We start from the raw sequence: 16,337 nt of genomic DNA on the forward strand, positions 1-16,337 counted from the left end.
AGTGAGAGACAAAGAGGCAGAGAGTACATGGAGAGGGAACAGGGTTGATGAGGGGGCTGAGGTCTCATCCTCTGGGTGTGTTTTGATAATTCATTGACACAAACCAATTAACCACTATAAATTGTTTGCATATAGGGCCACACACAGGCCAACTGGGAATGAAGCCTTTGATAAAGTAAATGGTTAAATGGCTGCTGTCATGAGATGACATTAAAGACACTCTGAGAGGCTCGGTACGTTTACTATAGCAACTTTATTGTGATAAATGTGGCTTGCAAATAAAAAACTATTAAGTTAAAATTTACATTACATAACTTACACACAAGTTTGTCCACACATAGTATGATCATCACCAGGATATAGTTTGCAGTTGACATTCATTCGTCTGGTTTTACTAAACACTATTTAAATATTTTAGTACTTTTATCAACACGAGTCTATTCGTACCACTTATTCTGCTTTCCTTATTAGAAATCCCCAAAAGTCTGTTGAAATTGCTATTAAGACAACATACATACTACTTTTAGTCAAATAAAATTAAAGCAATTGTACATGTTTAAAGTTATGAATATTTGTTTTAATGATAAGAAAAAAGAAGAAGAAAAACCATCCCATAGTTTTATTTCAATCAAAACCACAAAACACAACAACAAACAAAACATTGCCCTCCCAGTCCAAGTGTTTATTTTCTACTACATATTATATTACTTTGATATTGCATTACCAATGTAATGACTACTTAACCTGTATTCTCTGCAGTGGCATTAACATGGAAATAATAACTGTTTTTCCCCACAAATCACAAAATGAAAATTTGGTGAACGAAATTTCGTTTTAATAGTACACACTGTGACTTGTTGAAATGACATTAAAGTAGGTCTAAGTCTAAGTCTACAGTAAATGTATTTCCTTGACTTATTTTAAATTAAATATTCTCCTTTTCCCTTTAAACAAATCTATGAATATATATGTTTAAATTGTTTAACTACTGTACACAACATGTCAAGTAGTTCTGGTTACAAAGATATATTGTAGTGTGATAACGGACAAATGTTGTAGTATAATCAGCCTCGTAGCATCAAACTCTGCACACACATCTTTCTTAACTGGGAAGCCAAACATCTAGGTGAAGTAAGAATAAGTAAGACAGGATTTGATAAGATTGTGGTCATGAAAGTTCTACACTCTTTAACATCTTTTTCTGAACTTCTTAAAGGTTAATAAAATGCTACGGCCAGAAGGTTGTCAGTTTGAATGCTCTGAACTGAAGTGACCTATTGTTCAACAACTCTAGCCAACACTGCTGTGTCCTGAAACTGCGGTAAACAGGAAGGACTCTGCTGGAAGGGATAATGAGGTCTCCGTAGATTAGTTAAAGTTAAAAAGAGATTAAACTGTCATCATCCTAACTTTCAAACTATTTAAGGACAAGTAGTTCTGCCCGACTCCTATTTTCTCTTTAACCATTTGGCCACGCTTCTTTACATTGACCTTCTTAAAGGAGAAATGCCTGATTTCACTCAGTGCTGTCCTCTTTACCTCCCTTGTCTGTGTGGGAGGTCACAGCACTGATGGGCGAGGGGGAGCATGTTATAAAGGATGGGAAACTTTCATGTCTTAATATATATGTTCGTTCTTCACAGAGCCACTCAGTGAGAATTTGAGCAGATGAGTTCGCTCAACAGTGTTTGCCTTGAGGATAAGATGAGGATGAGGAGATAAGAGAGTTGAAGGAGAGAAGTTAAAGCGTTGAGGAGGAGGAGGAGGAGGAGGAGAGGGCCGATGAGAGTGAAGATGAACTCTGCATGAACACAGTTTGATGCCTGAGGCTATATCTCTTCCTCCCTCAGTGTTTAACTGTAACTAATAACTTAAGATAAAGGCATTTCATGAGCGGCTGTTTTGGAGCTTGTTTTAATGTGGTGGGACAGAAAGTCAGAGGGACTCTAAGTATGGGCACAGAGGCACTTTGAATGAACTTCCATTGTCATAAATAGTGTGTTAAATACAAATATTGAGTTAGTCAAATCTAATGCTATTTCTATGTAATTTTCAATGTCTAAGAAACATATTTGCACATACATTTTTCCCTTTTGTGGTTGATATTTGTATCACATTTATAAAGACAGAAAATGCAGTATGTGAACAATAATATAAGAGAGTGTATCTCTGTGGAGTTATTACCAAATATAGTGGCTTGATGTGATAATAATCAGATTTTGTGACATTCAGGAACATCCACACAGAGGATCATTTGGTCTAAAACCTCGAGGAGATGGTAATCCTGTATGGACGCGGCTTCATAGTCAGTCCAAAATCCGTGCTGAGATCCAGCTCCTGTCCGGGAACATTTTCAAGCCGCAGCCCGTGGAGCAGCGTGGTGATAAAGATAAACATCTCCAGACGCGCAAAACCATCACCGAGGCAGCGTCTCTTCCCCATCCCAAAGATGAGAACCTTCTCCGTCAGCTCCTTGTTGAGGAGTCCTGAGGGACCCAGGAAGCGATCAGGGCGAAATGTGTCCGGGTCAGCCCAAAGATCTCTGAGAAAGAGCGGACAACAGGAAGACATGAGCAATAAAGGAACATTTTACTCAATTGATACAGTCCATGTCCCATGAAATCTAATTTAACATCATCATGTAGTCATTATTGCTTGTTACTAAGTACTCACACATCATGATTGACTTGGTACTGGTTAATGAAGACACATGTATCTTTGGGGATGAAGTAACCATTCAGACTGACGTTTCTCGTGGTACTGGAAGGTAGAGAAACTGAATTTAAACAGAAAAAAAATACAAATGTACACAATAGTGTATTATAAACTTAACTGCTGTCTTACCAGTGAGGGATTGTGAAAGGGACGTATGAAGCATAGCGATACACTTCATATATGAACGCCTCTGTGAAAGGCATCTTTGGCTTATCTGAAAACCTGGGCAGTCTGGCTGTGCCGATGTAGTTGTCTAATAAAGAGGAAAACACAAAACCCATTAGAAAGTTACAGGAAACTGAGATGCCTATATTTGAAAGGTAGCGGTCAATGTAGAGGTGAAGCCATTCCCATTCCGGTCATTAAGATTTATGCAGTCTTTAAGCCCCTGACACTTAATCTGGATCTCGGTTTTTCTGATGAGAATACAGCCTAGGAGAGGTCTTTACAGATACTAAGACTAAAGGAGCAAGTTGCCTGAAATAGCTGAAAAAAAGGTGGCAGTCTATTAAAACTGTTCAATGATAGCTAATTAACATATCAAGGCTAAGTTCAACTCTTGAGCTCTATCGTTAGTTTCTGACATAATTGCATTATCATTGGTTCTCTTTCGAGACCGTAAACAAGTTGTTACGGCTGTATGTATTCCCTGTTTCTTTTTCCCTTTGGTTCTTCTACCCAGGTGTGCTGCATTGCTCTAACGAGGTTCAGACGAGGTGCACCTGGAGAAGGAAGTGCTTAAAAGCTCCAGTGCAGCAGCAGAAGGGGGAGGCCTCTGGTGTGGGGACTGCTGTGTCCCTGCCTCTCATTCTATGAGAAACATTTGATGTGTAGTCTATAATAAATCCTATGGATTCGATGATTTTAAAAGTGTCTTTCGTGTTATATTTGGGTCAGTGGTGGAATTTTGTTAGCTCCATAGGGCCATTTTGGTGGGGCGTAACACAAGTCAAAGGTTCCCTGTTTTTTCCTTCACTTAATTCACGGTTAGAGCATGTGAGTTGTCGTGAGTGTTTCGAGTTTTTAACACGCACATCACAAATAATTACAACGACCTAATATGCTCGCCTTTCATCATTCATTAAAACTCTTGTTCACTCGTTCACTAATAAGGTTTCCAGTAAAGAGGTGAGCTTTACTGTAAACAGACGGATAAAAGCTTCACAGTCAATTAACTTTTGTTAATTTACAATCAAATGAAGTAAGTGAAGTATTTTGAACTTTGTGCGATCACATAGTGTGCCTTGCGTGTCACCGCCTTTGTGCCAGCCTGGGACAACTCTCTAACCCTTCTTTCTTTCTCTGGCTGTGCCTCGCTCTCTGATTCATCCTGTCTCATTTTAGTGTCTCCCTCTCTCTCCCCTCTCCCTCCCTCCCTCTCTCTGTGATGCAACGTGCCTCAGAACAGACAGCACCAGTTCAACCCACTCCAAAAGTAGCTCTAGCGTCAGCAAATTGGACCGATCTTTTGTGAGTTTCTACTGGTGGCTGACAGATTGTGTGTGTCTGGGAAAGGCACTTGATGATCATTGTATGGTTTTCCTTATGTTGATTAAATGGTGATCCTTCCTAACATGTCATAATGGCTACTGATGATGATGATGATGATGATGATGATGATGATGATGAATCTCAAGGACAAAGATTTTCACCTGTTTGTATCCTTAAAAACATAACCTTTGAATATATTTGGTACAAATTCAAGCAGATAAGGGTTAGGTTTGGTGTTTTCATTTCATATCTTAAATGGTCATAGTGTGGCTATGCTACAATTGTTATTGTTTAATTTGTGTTTACATTTTATTAATGACTATTTTCTCTAGCCTATCGACTCTTATTACTTACTATAACCACTACATCTCCTGGGTGTGGAATCAGTAAAAGTCTTAAAGATACAGTACATTTAAAGAGCTACTGTAAGTAAAGCAAATATTTAGCAGTGGTGCCGTATCAATCATAAACCACCAGCCACAATCTTAACCTTATTTCTATTGTTAATCATTTATTGGAGATCTTTTGTTTCTGGTGAATGAGTCATTCATGAGACCCCAGATTGGAGAGGCCCTCCCTTTTCAGCATAGCACAAATTCTTTCTCCTTAGATAAGATGCATGCAGTTTCTAAAAAGGAAATGACATTACCTATCTCCTGGTGTACTCTGTCTTGGATGTCTGGAAACTTAATCAGGTACAACAGGCTCCACTGTAAACCCGCAATGATGGTGTCAAATCCTTTACAAAGAAAAGAAAACACCTGCAGTGAAAACAAGTTATATTCTTCCTATGCTCAGTTTATAGTCATTACCGACCCTATTTATCGATGAAATGAAACTTGTAGTGGGGCTAACCTGCTCCGAAGATGTCTATGACGGTGTGAATGATCTGAGAGTTGGAGAGCAAAGAGGAATCCTTATTTTCTTCTCTGTCTTCACACAGTTCAATCAGAGAATCTGTAATGTCCCGGATATACTTCTGCAATCCCACACACACACATACAATATGACAGAACATTTAATAGTGATTGTGTTACAGTTTTTCTTAAAAAAATGTAAATATATAACTTGAGGGTAATGAATGATTTTGTAGCTTTAGCGGTTCAAAGTTTTAAAAGCAATAATTAGAGAAGAGACTCATCAGTTACGGTACGACGCGTATCTTCCAGTGAGATGCTAATTCCTAATTAGAGTGCGTGCAAACATTATAGGCACTCTGCACAAGAACAAAGGTCCCTCCCAGGGGACTTGTTTGTTATTTTTTTGGCTATGGTTGCTCTCACAGCTACTACTGTTTGAGTGCAATGTCAGATTAGATAGTGGATGGCAAATTAGTGGGACAGATATAGAGAAACAACACTTGCAGACACGCTATCCACCGCGAAAGCTTGTCCTCAATATATTCTCTTTTTATTTTGTGGTCAGTATACTAGACTAGCTATTGTTAAGTTATACTCATCAAACCAGCAATAACATTTAACACATTATTGAGGTGGTTTAAGTTAAATTCTACTGTTCTTATTAGTTGCAAATTAACAGTGCAACTGCAAATGAAAACACAGCCCCATCCTGCAAAACAGTACTGGTTGACTATAAAGCACTGCATCCGTGTATGTCTCTGCCTTTCCATTTAAACTAAAGTGTGCATATGTCTGCCTCCTTACATTATCAAAGGTGTCGATGTGTTCCTCAATGCTCCGCTCCATAAATCCGTTCATCCTTTGAATGTGCTGGACCATCTTCCTAAGAGATGGACTAGGAAAGTAGCGAAATACTGGAAAGAAATCTGCCAGGTTCCCCGCAGCAAAGATCCTCAGGACCTCGTTGTTGATTTGAACCATTGTGAGGAACTCCTTGTCGTTGTAGTCGTACCTTTTCCCAAAACAGAGGGCACAGACAACATTTGCCACTGAGGTTACCAGGGGCCTCACCGGATCTATACCCGTCTTTTCTTGGTCTCCTTTGGCAGCAGCCTGTTCCCGAATCACCTTCACCATCTCAGCTGCCTCCGCGCAGACCTGCTCCTCCAACAGGCAGCTGGCCCCAGACCCTCTGGGCTCAGCCTGGGAGAAAGACCTGAGGGCGTTCTTACACAGCTTCTTACGGAGCATCCAGGCCGGTCCGTACTTCTCACTGAAGGTCATGCTGGTCCCGTTGGCCACGGCAGAAAAGGTGAACAGGTCAGGCCTTCCGGCAAAAGCTTCTCCCTGCCGAACCAGCGCCTGTCTGATGGTGCTGTATCCACTCAGGACAACAACATTCAAAGATCCCAGACGTATCTGCAGTGAAGGAATAAACAGCATTAGTTATTGAAACCTCTGTGTAACTAACAATTTCATACATTTGACTGTACCTTGAAAACATCGCCGTACTGGAGCCTCAAGTGGGTTAGAGAAAGATGAATCTGGTCCCCCATCTGTAGCAGATTGCCAACAAGGGGCCATGGCGTAGGGCCAGGAAGAGGAAGATATTTTGTGTGGTCCAATTGGGATTTGCGATGGCTCTTTCGGCCCCTGATGGCCATCAGGAGGAGAGTGATAAGACACAGAGCAACAGTGACACTAGACAGAGAGGCACAAAGGTTCTCTTTGATGGGCGGCGTCCCAAACGTCTGTCTCATCTTGCCAGAAAAGCTTTAAATACTAATAGAGAGGGGGAGGCTGTTAAAAGACACAGAAGGAAAACACTTGAAGAATTAAAAAAGGACAAAGGAAATGTGGCAAACAATTTGGATAAGAATACTCACGAAGCAGTTTCCTCCGGGGGGTTAAAAAAGTGGATAGCTGGAAAACAGAAACCAGAGATCTAGATACTCAGCAGGAAGAGGTTCGAGGTCTGGTCCTCAGGAACTTGTTGATGAGAGCAGCTCACAGTACGGGACATCCTTTATAGGAGTGACCGGCCCCCTGCAGAGGGAGCTGCTGCCCGCTCACAATAGAGAGGCGCACATGGCGAGAAACTTGGCACAGGGTGAAGGACGAGTCGTCCCGGCCAGCCAGTGAGCATCACGCACATTTGACAGTAGACCGGATCCATTCACAACAAGGGCCCCTCCTCTCCTGTGTCCCTTCTGGCCCTTGTGATGCCAGCGCCAGTTTGTTGCAGTGCATAGGTTTAATACATTAATTAATAATCAATAAAGTATTTTAGAAGTTATTAAATGTTTCAAAAATATACAGGGATGAAGAAAAGCCAAGAAAACAGGCATGTTCTACCAATGGCCATCATTAATATATTTCCGAAAGAAAACCATACACCTGATTTCAGGACGTTTATTTGTATATATATATATATATATATATATAAAAAAAAAAGAAGATATAAGCAGTTTTATTTAATTAAAGGTACTACTTTTTTCTCACACAACCTAGGGTTGTTTTCTAAACAATGTAATCTCTATTGTGTGTCACAAGGGGGCGCTCTCCGTCTGCTTAGACTGACTTCAAATGAATACTTTCTTGCCTCAGGCTTCACCAAAATCTCCCTAATCATCATTATTACAACACTTCAGGCGATGTGTGGGCAAAATAATATGAGCACCTCATAATGTATTTCAGTCCAATGCAACATGCCAGACTGCCAAAAATAACCCCAAATAAATCTACACTACACACCTCCAAAGCACTGAAATATAAAAGATTATTTAAAAGTTTCAGTTGCAAGGCTACGGTGTTCATAGGTGCTTGCAAAACATTGCAATTGTGTATATGTATTTATAATTTGTGCACCACAATTCAATAATTTAAAACCTGACAGATGCATATTCCTTTTCTTTTAGCAGTTTATTCTTTTGTAACATTTACTTTGTGGCCTACAATTTCATTATCAAAGCGTTCAAGGTTTATCTCCCTTTTTACCAGCTCTCTCCTCCCTCGTTTCCCACCTTCTCTCTTCTGCTTTAATCCCTCTTTTCATGTCTGCCATACATCCTCCTCCCCAATTCTCTCACTATCTCTCACTCTCCATCTTTCATTCCTTTCATTCTTCTTTCTTTCTCACTCTCCATCAAACCGTCAATTTAGCTCAAGCTCAACTGTGGGACACCCGGTGCTGTCAGGCCCAGCGACAGCTCCTTTGACCCGCTGGTCCACGTCCTCTCCTGCTCCGGACTGGTCATTAGCTCGGCAGACAGACACACACTGCCTCTGTGGAGCCAGACACGATGGTGAAGTGTCTGAAAGGGGAATTTATTGCTCGTATTAAACAGCAAACCAAGAATCACAGATTGCCATAATTTGAAATGAACTCAACATGTGGCTAAACTACACAGGATGCTACTACCTCTGTGAAAATTGTGCTGTTATGATCACAAATTAATACCAGTTGAAATTTCTCAATGAGCCAGAAAACTTGAGATAGACATAAATGAGCAAGCAGAGTTCAGATTCATATTTTCTCCAATTCACAACATCATGACTGAACCCCATTCCCTTCATAGCACAAGCTTCAATTCAAGCAAACAATTCAGCTCTACACATCAGTATGGCATGGTTTGCACTATGTGTTGCTCATAGTGTTGCTGCACTGCCCAGCTACAGTTCTGCTGATCTTTTCATCGTTTGACAAGGGTTAATCACAGAGACTGTGTTGTCCCCGGGGGAAATTCTCAAAGGGATGTGTGTATTTCCAGAGAGCCAAGAATAAAATAGGCGCTCCAGACAAAGTTATGTGGCCACATTGTTCCTGGGAGACAGTGAAGCAGCAGGAGTTCCCTTATCAAAGCAAACATCTTCCCAATTATGTTTGCTGCCGTGTAGACCCTCTAACTGCATGTGCTGCCACGGCACAATTGAGTTGCAATGAAGCACTGGCAGCAATGTAACACGTAAGACTGAGAAGAATAAGTGTCTGGCAGTGCTAAATTAAGGTTATAGAATGATTTTTTTGGTTTAAAGAATTGACGAAATTCCTGTGATCTATTTCTCTATAGCCATGACCCAATACTGTGTTAATTATATCAGTCATATTACTTATATTAATTACCCCATGAAAAGTATCAAAAACGTACCAAAACATGCACATGATGCCCAACAAGGCTGGAACACCTAAAAACGTGTCACAGTTAGACCAGGTAAGGGTGATTTTGTGGGGGAAATTAAAGAGTAGTAATGCAAAGACATGCAGTGGTGGGAGAAATAGTGGATGTTATACTTAAGTAAAAGTAGCTATGCTAAAGTGTTAAAATACCCCGTTAAAATTAAAAGGTATGCATTCAAAATAAAGTATATCATTTTATAAAGTATTATAAAGTAAACGTACATCAAAATATACGTAAAGTAGAAGTACTCGTTAAGTTTAATCGCCCATTTTAGAATCATATTAATTCAATGGATTATGTCTAGTGACGAGTTATTGTGTCAAAGCATGGTAAAAGTAGTGCTTTTTTTCATTACTTTTTATACTTATTATTTTTAACCTATAATAATCACTGTAAATGTTATAATTTATATTTTGTTTTAGATAATAATGTAAATCTGCAAAGTGAGTAACCATGTGAGATAAAAGTAGTGAAGTAAAACAATATATTTGGTCTTTAAAATGTAGTGGAAATTAAGCATAAAGTAGCATAATATTAAAATACTCAGTTTAAGTACACAAGTACCTCTGAATTGTACCATGAGTAAATGTACTTGATCACCTTCCACCACCGCCTAATAGGCTAATTGAGAACAGTTTAGCGGCTATCCAAGAAGTGTTGACAATACATGAACTTACTGCTTACATCCTTCGATTATAGAGAACAAATAAAATAAGGCCAATTTGTGAAGAACAATACTTACCATGCACTATTTTTGTCACACACTTCCTGGTCTTGAGGGGCACATGGGGTAAAGTGGAATTGGTTCCGTCTTAACGCTGATTAGACGTGCGGGACCTCAGAGTAGGACCCCCCCGTAAGGCGTGACGTCACTCTGAGCCGTTTTCCGGTTTGCTCGACTGTCAGGTATAAAAGCTGCTCGGCGGGTCTCCGGTCCGCTCACGGTGAGATGACGCAGACAGCTGCAGCATGCCTGTGAACGGAGCAGGAGTCCAGCAGACTGAAGGTTCCACGCCAGCATCTCCCACAGGTAACCACACTTTAAGAAGGGTCTATAACAGCTTTCAATTCACCTTATGGGGATTTAAGTGGAAATAATGGATTTTTTGTAAACTTCAAATGAAGAAGCTTTTAGTTAATGTGCAACTTAACTCACCATGAACCATAATGTGTGTCCATTCTTAACAAACGAATGTATTGCATTTCCATTTTAATGTACTAATACAGTTATTATTCATTTATATTTCTTTTTTGAATTATGCTTTACCTTTTGTTATTTCTGGTTGGAAACAGGTCAATGAATAAGAGGTAAAGTGAACAATTTGGCACATTATTCAAACTGTCTTTACAATGTTTTAGCTATTGTTAGCTATTATCTGAAAGTACCAAATTGAATAAATAAAGAGAATAATTTAGACAGCTCAATGTTAGGCTTTAAATGATCTGTTCATTGATATGAATGGAGCTAGATATTTATGAATGTCCTTAGCTGTGAATAAGATACTAAAGAAAACGCTAAATTCTGGTTTATCTAGATTACAGGAAACAAAACACATAAGTAAATACTGTGACATTTTAATGTTTTCTATACATCCCTGTATACGCAAGGTGGAATATTCTTTAACACTTTTTTTTTCTATCACAAACCCTTCAATATTTCTTACCTCTGCTGATATTTTGCCAGACCTCTGTCCGAATGAGGCCAGTTGAGTCCCCAGCTCAGAGCCAGCCCGACTTTACGGTGCCAGTCGTGACCCTCGACCCTGTGGTGTTAAGAGTGCCAATGCCTCATTTGGCAAACTTCTCTCCAGTGGGATGGGATGGCATTTTACACATAAAAGGGGCCTGTTTTACTCAGTGATCCTGATATTAACTTTTTCAATTGTATGTTCAGACACACATGTAGCACAGTGTAATGGTATAGTCAGATGCATGCATGAAAAGAAGCTTGACTCGTGCCATGTGGGGTTTTTAGAAGCAAAGGAGGACAACATGACTGACAACAGCCACCAGCAGCAGTCTGATAATGGGTGCAACCACCAAAGTTCAAACCAGAACCACAAACCACAGCATGGAGACGGACCTGAGACGCAGACCCTTCCCATGCCAGTCCCAGACCCCCCCATTCAGTACACTAAGGTACTAAGGTGTCGAATGTACTTATTGTGTCGAATGTACTTATTGTAAGTCGCTTTGGATAAAAGCGTCAGCTAAATGTAATGTAATGTAATGTAATGTAGGCTGCACCCAAGAGTCAAACATCTGAGCTACAGTTCGGTTCAGATGTTCCTAGACAGATCTCAGTTTTTTGTTTTTTGTATCTTAATTTTAACGTATATTGTGTATCTTGGGGGGCAGTCCTACTGGCATATATATTGTGAGATGTATCATCTGGTCTGTGTTTGCCCATGTCATTGTGTACCAGTAATTTTGTAAAATGTAGTATTTGTGGTTTACTTCAAAAAGTTAATTAATAATATTGTGTATCATCTTACAGAATAATAGATATGTGGTTTTAACAAGATGAAAAAAAATTAACAATATAATATGTATTGGTCTTCTGTAAGAAGGTGCTGTTGAAGGTAATAACCTGGAAATACACTACAAGCTTTGAAACATGCAGATCTCTTCGAAGTTATCAGAGCATGCAGTACCACTCCCACTAAACACAGAGCCTTTTATTCATTCTGTCAGGCTGAAAAGAGCTGAGACTGAGAGGGGAATACCTTCACTTCTTTATACCAAAATTAACTTGAAGAATCTAAGCATATTCATATTTTCTAACTTTTCTCTGATATCATAGTTGTTCATAAATAACGAGTGGCATGAGTCCTGCAGTGGGAGAAAGATTCCTGTGTATAATCCCGCCACAGGGACGCTGCTCTGTGAAGTGGAGGAAGCTGACACAGTGAGTATTATACATCCATTTTCCCTGTTAACGGATTCGTGTTGAAGTTTTTCCTTATCTTGATCAAGGTTTTAAGTAAAGAGGTACTGCTCTGGTTGTAAAACCCCTTGAGGAGAATGTGTGATTGTTTGGTTTTGGGACATATGTATGGAATCAACCAGATTTTTCTGACCACCTCTTTACCTTTAATCTCTTGTAGGAAGATGTGGATGAGGCAGTGAGGAGTGCCAGAGCCGCCTTTCAGATGGGGTCACCATGGCGATCGATGGACGCCTCAGACCGAGGTCAACTACTCAACAAACTCGCTGACCTAGTGGAGAGAGACCGGCTTCTACTAGCAGTGAGAACACACTGTCTCAATATGAATGTATTCCCTTTACTCCTTTTTGGAGTGATATATCATCTGGTTATTACAGTAGAGAACTGGCACTTGTATTTACATTTCTTTGTGTTTTTACTTGTAGACACTCGAGGCTCTGGATTCTGGCAAAGTGTTTCTCATGGCATATTTTGTAGATCTGATGGCCACAATCAAAACTTTGAGATATTATGGTGGCTGGGCAGACAAGATTCACGGAAAAACCATCCCTGTTGGTGAGTCTCCATACTGCCATGTTTGTCAATTGCATGTTGTAACATAACAAATTCACAGGGTGCTCAAAGCTATCGTTATTGTTTTGTAGATGGAGAATATTTTACGTACACACGACATGAGCCAATTGGAGTCTGTGGCCAGATCATTCCTGTGAGTACAAATACAGAGTTAATGATTATATATTATACAGTACTGACAAAAAAATATGGATGTTACAAATTGTTGCAACTTTAAAATGTTTATGTTTTTCTGCCAACAGTGGAATTTCCCTGTGATGATGTTTGCTTGGAAGATTGCTCCTGCTCTGTGCTGTGGGAACACTGTAGTCATCAAACCTGCAGAACAGACCCCATTATCAGCCCTGCACATGGCTGCACTCATCAAAGAGGTACCTGGATTATCACCATTTCCCCCCTACAATGATACAAGAACAAAGAACATGTGGACAAAAGCTATAAACTTGCATTTATAGATTGCAGAGACCTACGCAGCTGTAAAAGCAGAAAGACTGCTAAAGATGTATGTCTCAATTCAATATAAAATTGTGGCTCTCCCTCCGCCTCTCGGTGTTCAGGCTGGTTTTCCTCCAGGAGTGGTGAACGTGGTGCCAGGTTATGGACAGACAGCAGGCTGCGCCATTTCCCACCACATGGACATCGACAAAATAGCCTTCACCGGATCTACTGCTGTAAGTATCTATCTCTGCAAATGTATACTAATTTATGTTGTAGTGTTTTGATTACACTGTGATTCTCACTCTGTCGCCCTCGGTTGCCAGGTTGGGAAACTGATCCAGAGGGCGGCAGGTGACAGCAACCTCAAAAGAGTCACCCTAGAACTGGGTGGCAAAAACCCAAACATTGTCTTTTCTGACTGTGACTGTGAGTAGAAACTATTACTGGATTACTTCAAATAAATAAATGGACCATGAGTTTCTCAAAAACATTCAGAAGGATTCATACTTGGCTAGTGTACAGTATTTCTGAGACTGAAGGAAATGCAGTGTTGATACTGAACTCTACAGGATATATTTACTCTGAGATCATTTACAGGATCAACATACTTATTTATAATCATGATTTCCTAAACATTACCAATTATTTTGGTGCCTAAACTAACCAAACTGCAAATGCTTTGAGGGCGTGTCCAGTAATAGTGTCAGCCTGCTGATGGACTTTGGTAATATGTTTCTATCACAGCGCTAAACAGCATGCTGTGTACAGCTTGCTAAGTAGGTGCAGTGTCAAGTGTATTGTTGTTTGGTTGAGCAGTTCCCCACAAAGCATGTTTTTAAAGGGGCCTGATCAAGTACACTGTGGATCATAACAGGGATTGGAATTTTCAGTGCATTGTTCATGCGGACAAGATACTTCACAATGGACTTGACTCTTTTTACTTTCATCTAAAAGCTGCAGCCCTTTATATGTGCACATGTCTATCTCACAGTAGAGCATGCAGTGGAGCAGGCCCACAGTGGCCTGTTCTTTAACCAGGGCCAGTGCTGTCTGGCTGGATCCAGGGTGTTTGTAGAAGAACCCATCTACGAGGAATTTGTCCATCGCAGTGTGGAGAAGGCCAGAGGGAAAGTCCTGGGAAACCCACTGCTGCCAGGGGTTGACCACGGACCACAGGTACGGCATGAAGTTAGGCTACAGTATCTCTTGAAATGTCTACACTTCCCCTTAACCGCACATTTAACGTGCAAAGAGAACATTTGAATAGAGCTTTTGTTTTCTGCAGATTGACCAGAAGCAGTTTGATAAGATAATGGAGCTGATAGAAAGCGGGAAGAGGGAGGGAGCCACGCTGGAGTGTGGAGGGTCTGCATGGGGTCAGCAGGGACTTTTCATCCAACCCACTGTCTTCTCAAATGTCACAGACGACATGCGCATCGCCAAAGAAGAGGTAATGTGCTCTAAAACACACAACCACACTCAATGGATCATCTCTGTCCTCAATCTGCTACTGTGTTCTTATTTTGTACTCCACAAGAACATTTTTAATTCTTGTCAAAATGTTTCTCTCCTGCACGTCTAAGATTTTTGGTCCAGTGCAGCTGATCATGTGTTTCCGAACAACCCGTGAGGTTATCCAGAGAGCCAACGCCACGCAGTACGGCCTGGCAGCAGGAGTTTTCACTAACGACATCGACAAAGCCCTAACTGTCTCTTCTGCTCTGCAGGCTGGCATGGTGTGGTATGGACAACATCTTCTTAAATTCACCTAACAGTCATGAGTTGGTGAACAGTAGAGCTGGGGTATCTGCTGTGCAAACCCTCAAAGAAACCTAACTAACTAAATATTAGACTTTAATAATGTATTTCCACTTTGCAACATTTTAATGGCTTGTGTAAAATGATGGCACATTTTATGTAATGAATTGAAACTCTTTCTTTTAGGGTAAATTGCTACAATGCCATGAGTGTTCAGTGTCCCTTTGGTGGCTTCAAGATGTCCGGGAATGGGAGAGAACTGTGAGTAATACCATATCTCAGCTTTTGCATGACTTGTACTCAAATGTGTAAGTTTGGCTTCAGAGATGTGGATATTTCATTGCATTGCATGTATTTAGCTGAATTATAAGACTGAATAAGTGTGTTCACCAATGTTGGACACACAATAAGGTCAGTATATTGCAATAATATCACCAATAAACCTCTTTCTACTAAAATTCCTTTCACACATCATCTTGATTTGATGATAAATTATTGCATTAGTATTATCTGTAAAAAAAAAACATTTATCCTATTAGCTAAAGAAATAGAGTTGAGGAAAACATTTTCAGCCCAAACCATGACTTGGAAATGTTGCTCATTTAATTGTGCTTACATAATCAGTGATGTCTTTTGTTTTCTTTCAGGGGGGAATATGCTCTTCAGGAGTACACAGAGGTCAAGGCAGTCACCATCAAAATCTCCCAGAAGAACTCATAAAAGCGTAATTTCCAAGGACTGAATTTCTCATGTCATTTGAATTCTCTGCTGCCCCATGGCTTCACATCCACCACACACATTGTGCAATAATCATATTGCACTCGGATGTTTTGAAAGCGTCATCAATTCTGTCTCTCCATGAACATTTACTACTGTAATTTCTCCTCTGATACACCTATTTTTTCAAGTGTGTCTCTTTTCTGTGGCGATTTGTTTCTGCATTTTCCTCTAGTGTGTATCTAGTCTACATGTATTTAACTGTGGCTAGTGAACAGCATGTTCTCTGTAGTAGTCAGTTTTGTGTATTTTAACCCGTTTATATTCAGTGAGATAATTAATTAAATAGCACTTTGCCAGAAAATAATTACTTTTAATAGGTGTCATACAAAAAATAGAAATACATTTCACATACTATTTACATTGATTTACAAGGAACCAGTAAACCTTGCAATGCAGTAAACACAATCATGTTTTTCCTTTACAATGTGTTGTCGTACAACTAGAATTACAGATCATGTCTGTGTCCGACATGTGATTTAACTGTGTAGGCTGTGTCATTTAAATAATTATAGACATTTTAAGATATTAATTACACAGCACGTTTGAAAACACTAGTCATAGCGCCTGTCTTCAAGGCAAAAAAGCTACTCTTAAATA

At 40.0% G+C, this 16,337-nt stretch overlaps 2 protein-coding genes across 4 annotated transcripts; one reads left to right on the forward strand and one right to left on the reverse strand.

Moving 5' to 3' along the window:
• Window positions 1-234: 234 nt before the first annotated feature.
• cyp1d1 (cytochrome P450, family 1, subfamily D, polypeptide 1) lies at window positions 235-7,129 on the reverse strand. 2 transcript variants are annotated; one of them, XM_079685959.1, is made up of 8 exons: window positions 6,953-7,129; window positions 6,560-6,848; window positions 5,871-6,485; window positions 5,062-5,185; window positions 4,856-4,945; window positions 2,845-2,968; window positions 2,674-2,760; window positions 235-2,542 (listed from the first exon to the last, which is right to left on the reverse strand). In XM_079685959.1, the coding sequence occupies exons 2-8, from the start codon at window positions 6,824-6,826 to the stop codon at window positions 2,260-2,262; spliced, it is 1,590 nt and encodes a 529-aa protein (XP_079542085.1). In that variant the 5' UTR covers window positions 6,827-6,848; window positions 6,953-7,129; the 3' UTR covers window positions 235-2,259. The 2 variants fall into 2 exon arrangements, with proteins under 2 accessions (XP_079542085.1, XP_079542084.1); XM_079685958.1 differs by having other exon boundaries at window positions 6,560-6,866.
• Window positions 7,130-10,195: 3,066 nt separating this feature from the next.
• Window positions 10,196-16,300, forward strand: LOC307044944 (aldehyde dehydrogenase 1A1-like). Of its 2 annotated transcripts, XM_079690404.1 has the most exons (15): window positions 10,196-10,274; window positions 10,538-10,552; window positions 11,220-11,383; window positions 12,048-12,152; window positions 12,352-12,492; window positions 12,617-12,746; window positions 12,836-12,897; window positions 13,007-13,135; window positions 13,322-13,435; window positions 13,526-13,628; window positions 14,194-14,378; window positions 14,488-14,652; window positions 14,786-14,943; window positions 15,147-15,221; window positions 15,608-16,300. In XM_079690404.1, exons 3-15 carry the CDS (start codon window positions 11,237-11,239, stop codon window positions 15,678-15,680), a joined length of 1,587 nt encoding a protein of 528 aa, XP_079546530.1. In that variant the 5' UTR covers window positions 10,196-10,274; window positions 10,538-10,552; window positions 11,220-11,236; the 3' UTR covers window positions 15,681-16,300. The 2 variants fall into 2 exon arrangements, with proteins under 2 accessions (XP_079546530.1, XP_079546529.1); XM_079690403.1 differs by lacking the exon at window positions 10,538-10,552 and having other exon boundaries at window positions 10,202-10,274.
• Window positions 16,301-16,337: the final 37 nt, after the last annotated feature.

The sequence above is a fragment of the Notothenia rossii genome, assembly GCF_949606895.1.
Source record: "Notothenia rossii genome assembly, chromosome: 6".
In the NCBI taxonomy this organism is placed as follows: Eukaryota; Metazoa; Chordata; class Actinopteri; order Perciformes; family Nototheniidae; genus Notothenia; species Notothenia rossii.

Excerpts from the sequence above, each read along its gene's own strand:
- LOC307044944 (XM_079690403.1), top strand. The coding sequence starts at position 10,214 with ATGCCTGTGAACGGAGCAGGAGTCCAGCAGACTGAAGGTTCCACGCCA. Across the intron at positions 10,275-11,219 it reads CACGCCAGCATCTCCCACAG|AAGCAAAGGAGGACAACATG; the intron begins GTAACCACACTT and ends TGGGGTTTTTAG. Across the intron at positions 11,384-12,047 it reads CCCCCATTCAGTACACTAAG|TTGTTCATAAATAACGAGTG; the intron begins GTACTAAGGTGT and ends CTGATATCATAG.
- cyp1d1 (XM_079685959.1), bottom strand. The coding sequence starts at position 6,826 with ATGAGACAGACGTTTGGGACGCCGCCCATCAAAGAGAACCTTTGTGCC. Across the intron at positions 6,486-6,559 it reads AGTACGGCGATGTTTTCAAG|ATACGTCTGGGATCTTTGAA; the intron begins GTACAGTCAAAT and ends CCTTCACTGCAG. Across the intron at positions 5,186-5,870 it reads ACATCGACACCTTTGATAAT|AAGTATATCCGGGACATTAC; the intron begins GTAAGGAGGCAG and ends GTGGGATTGCAG.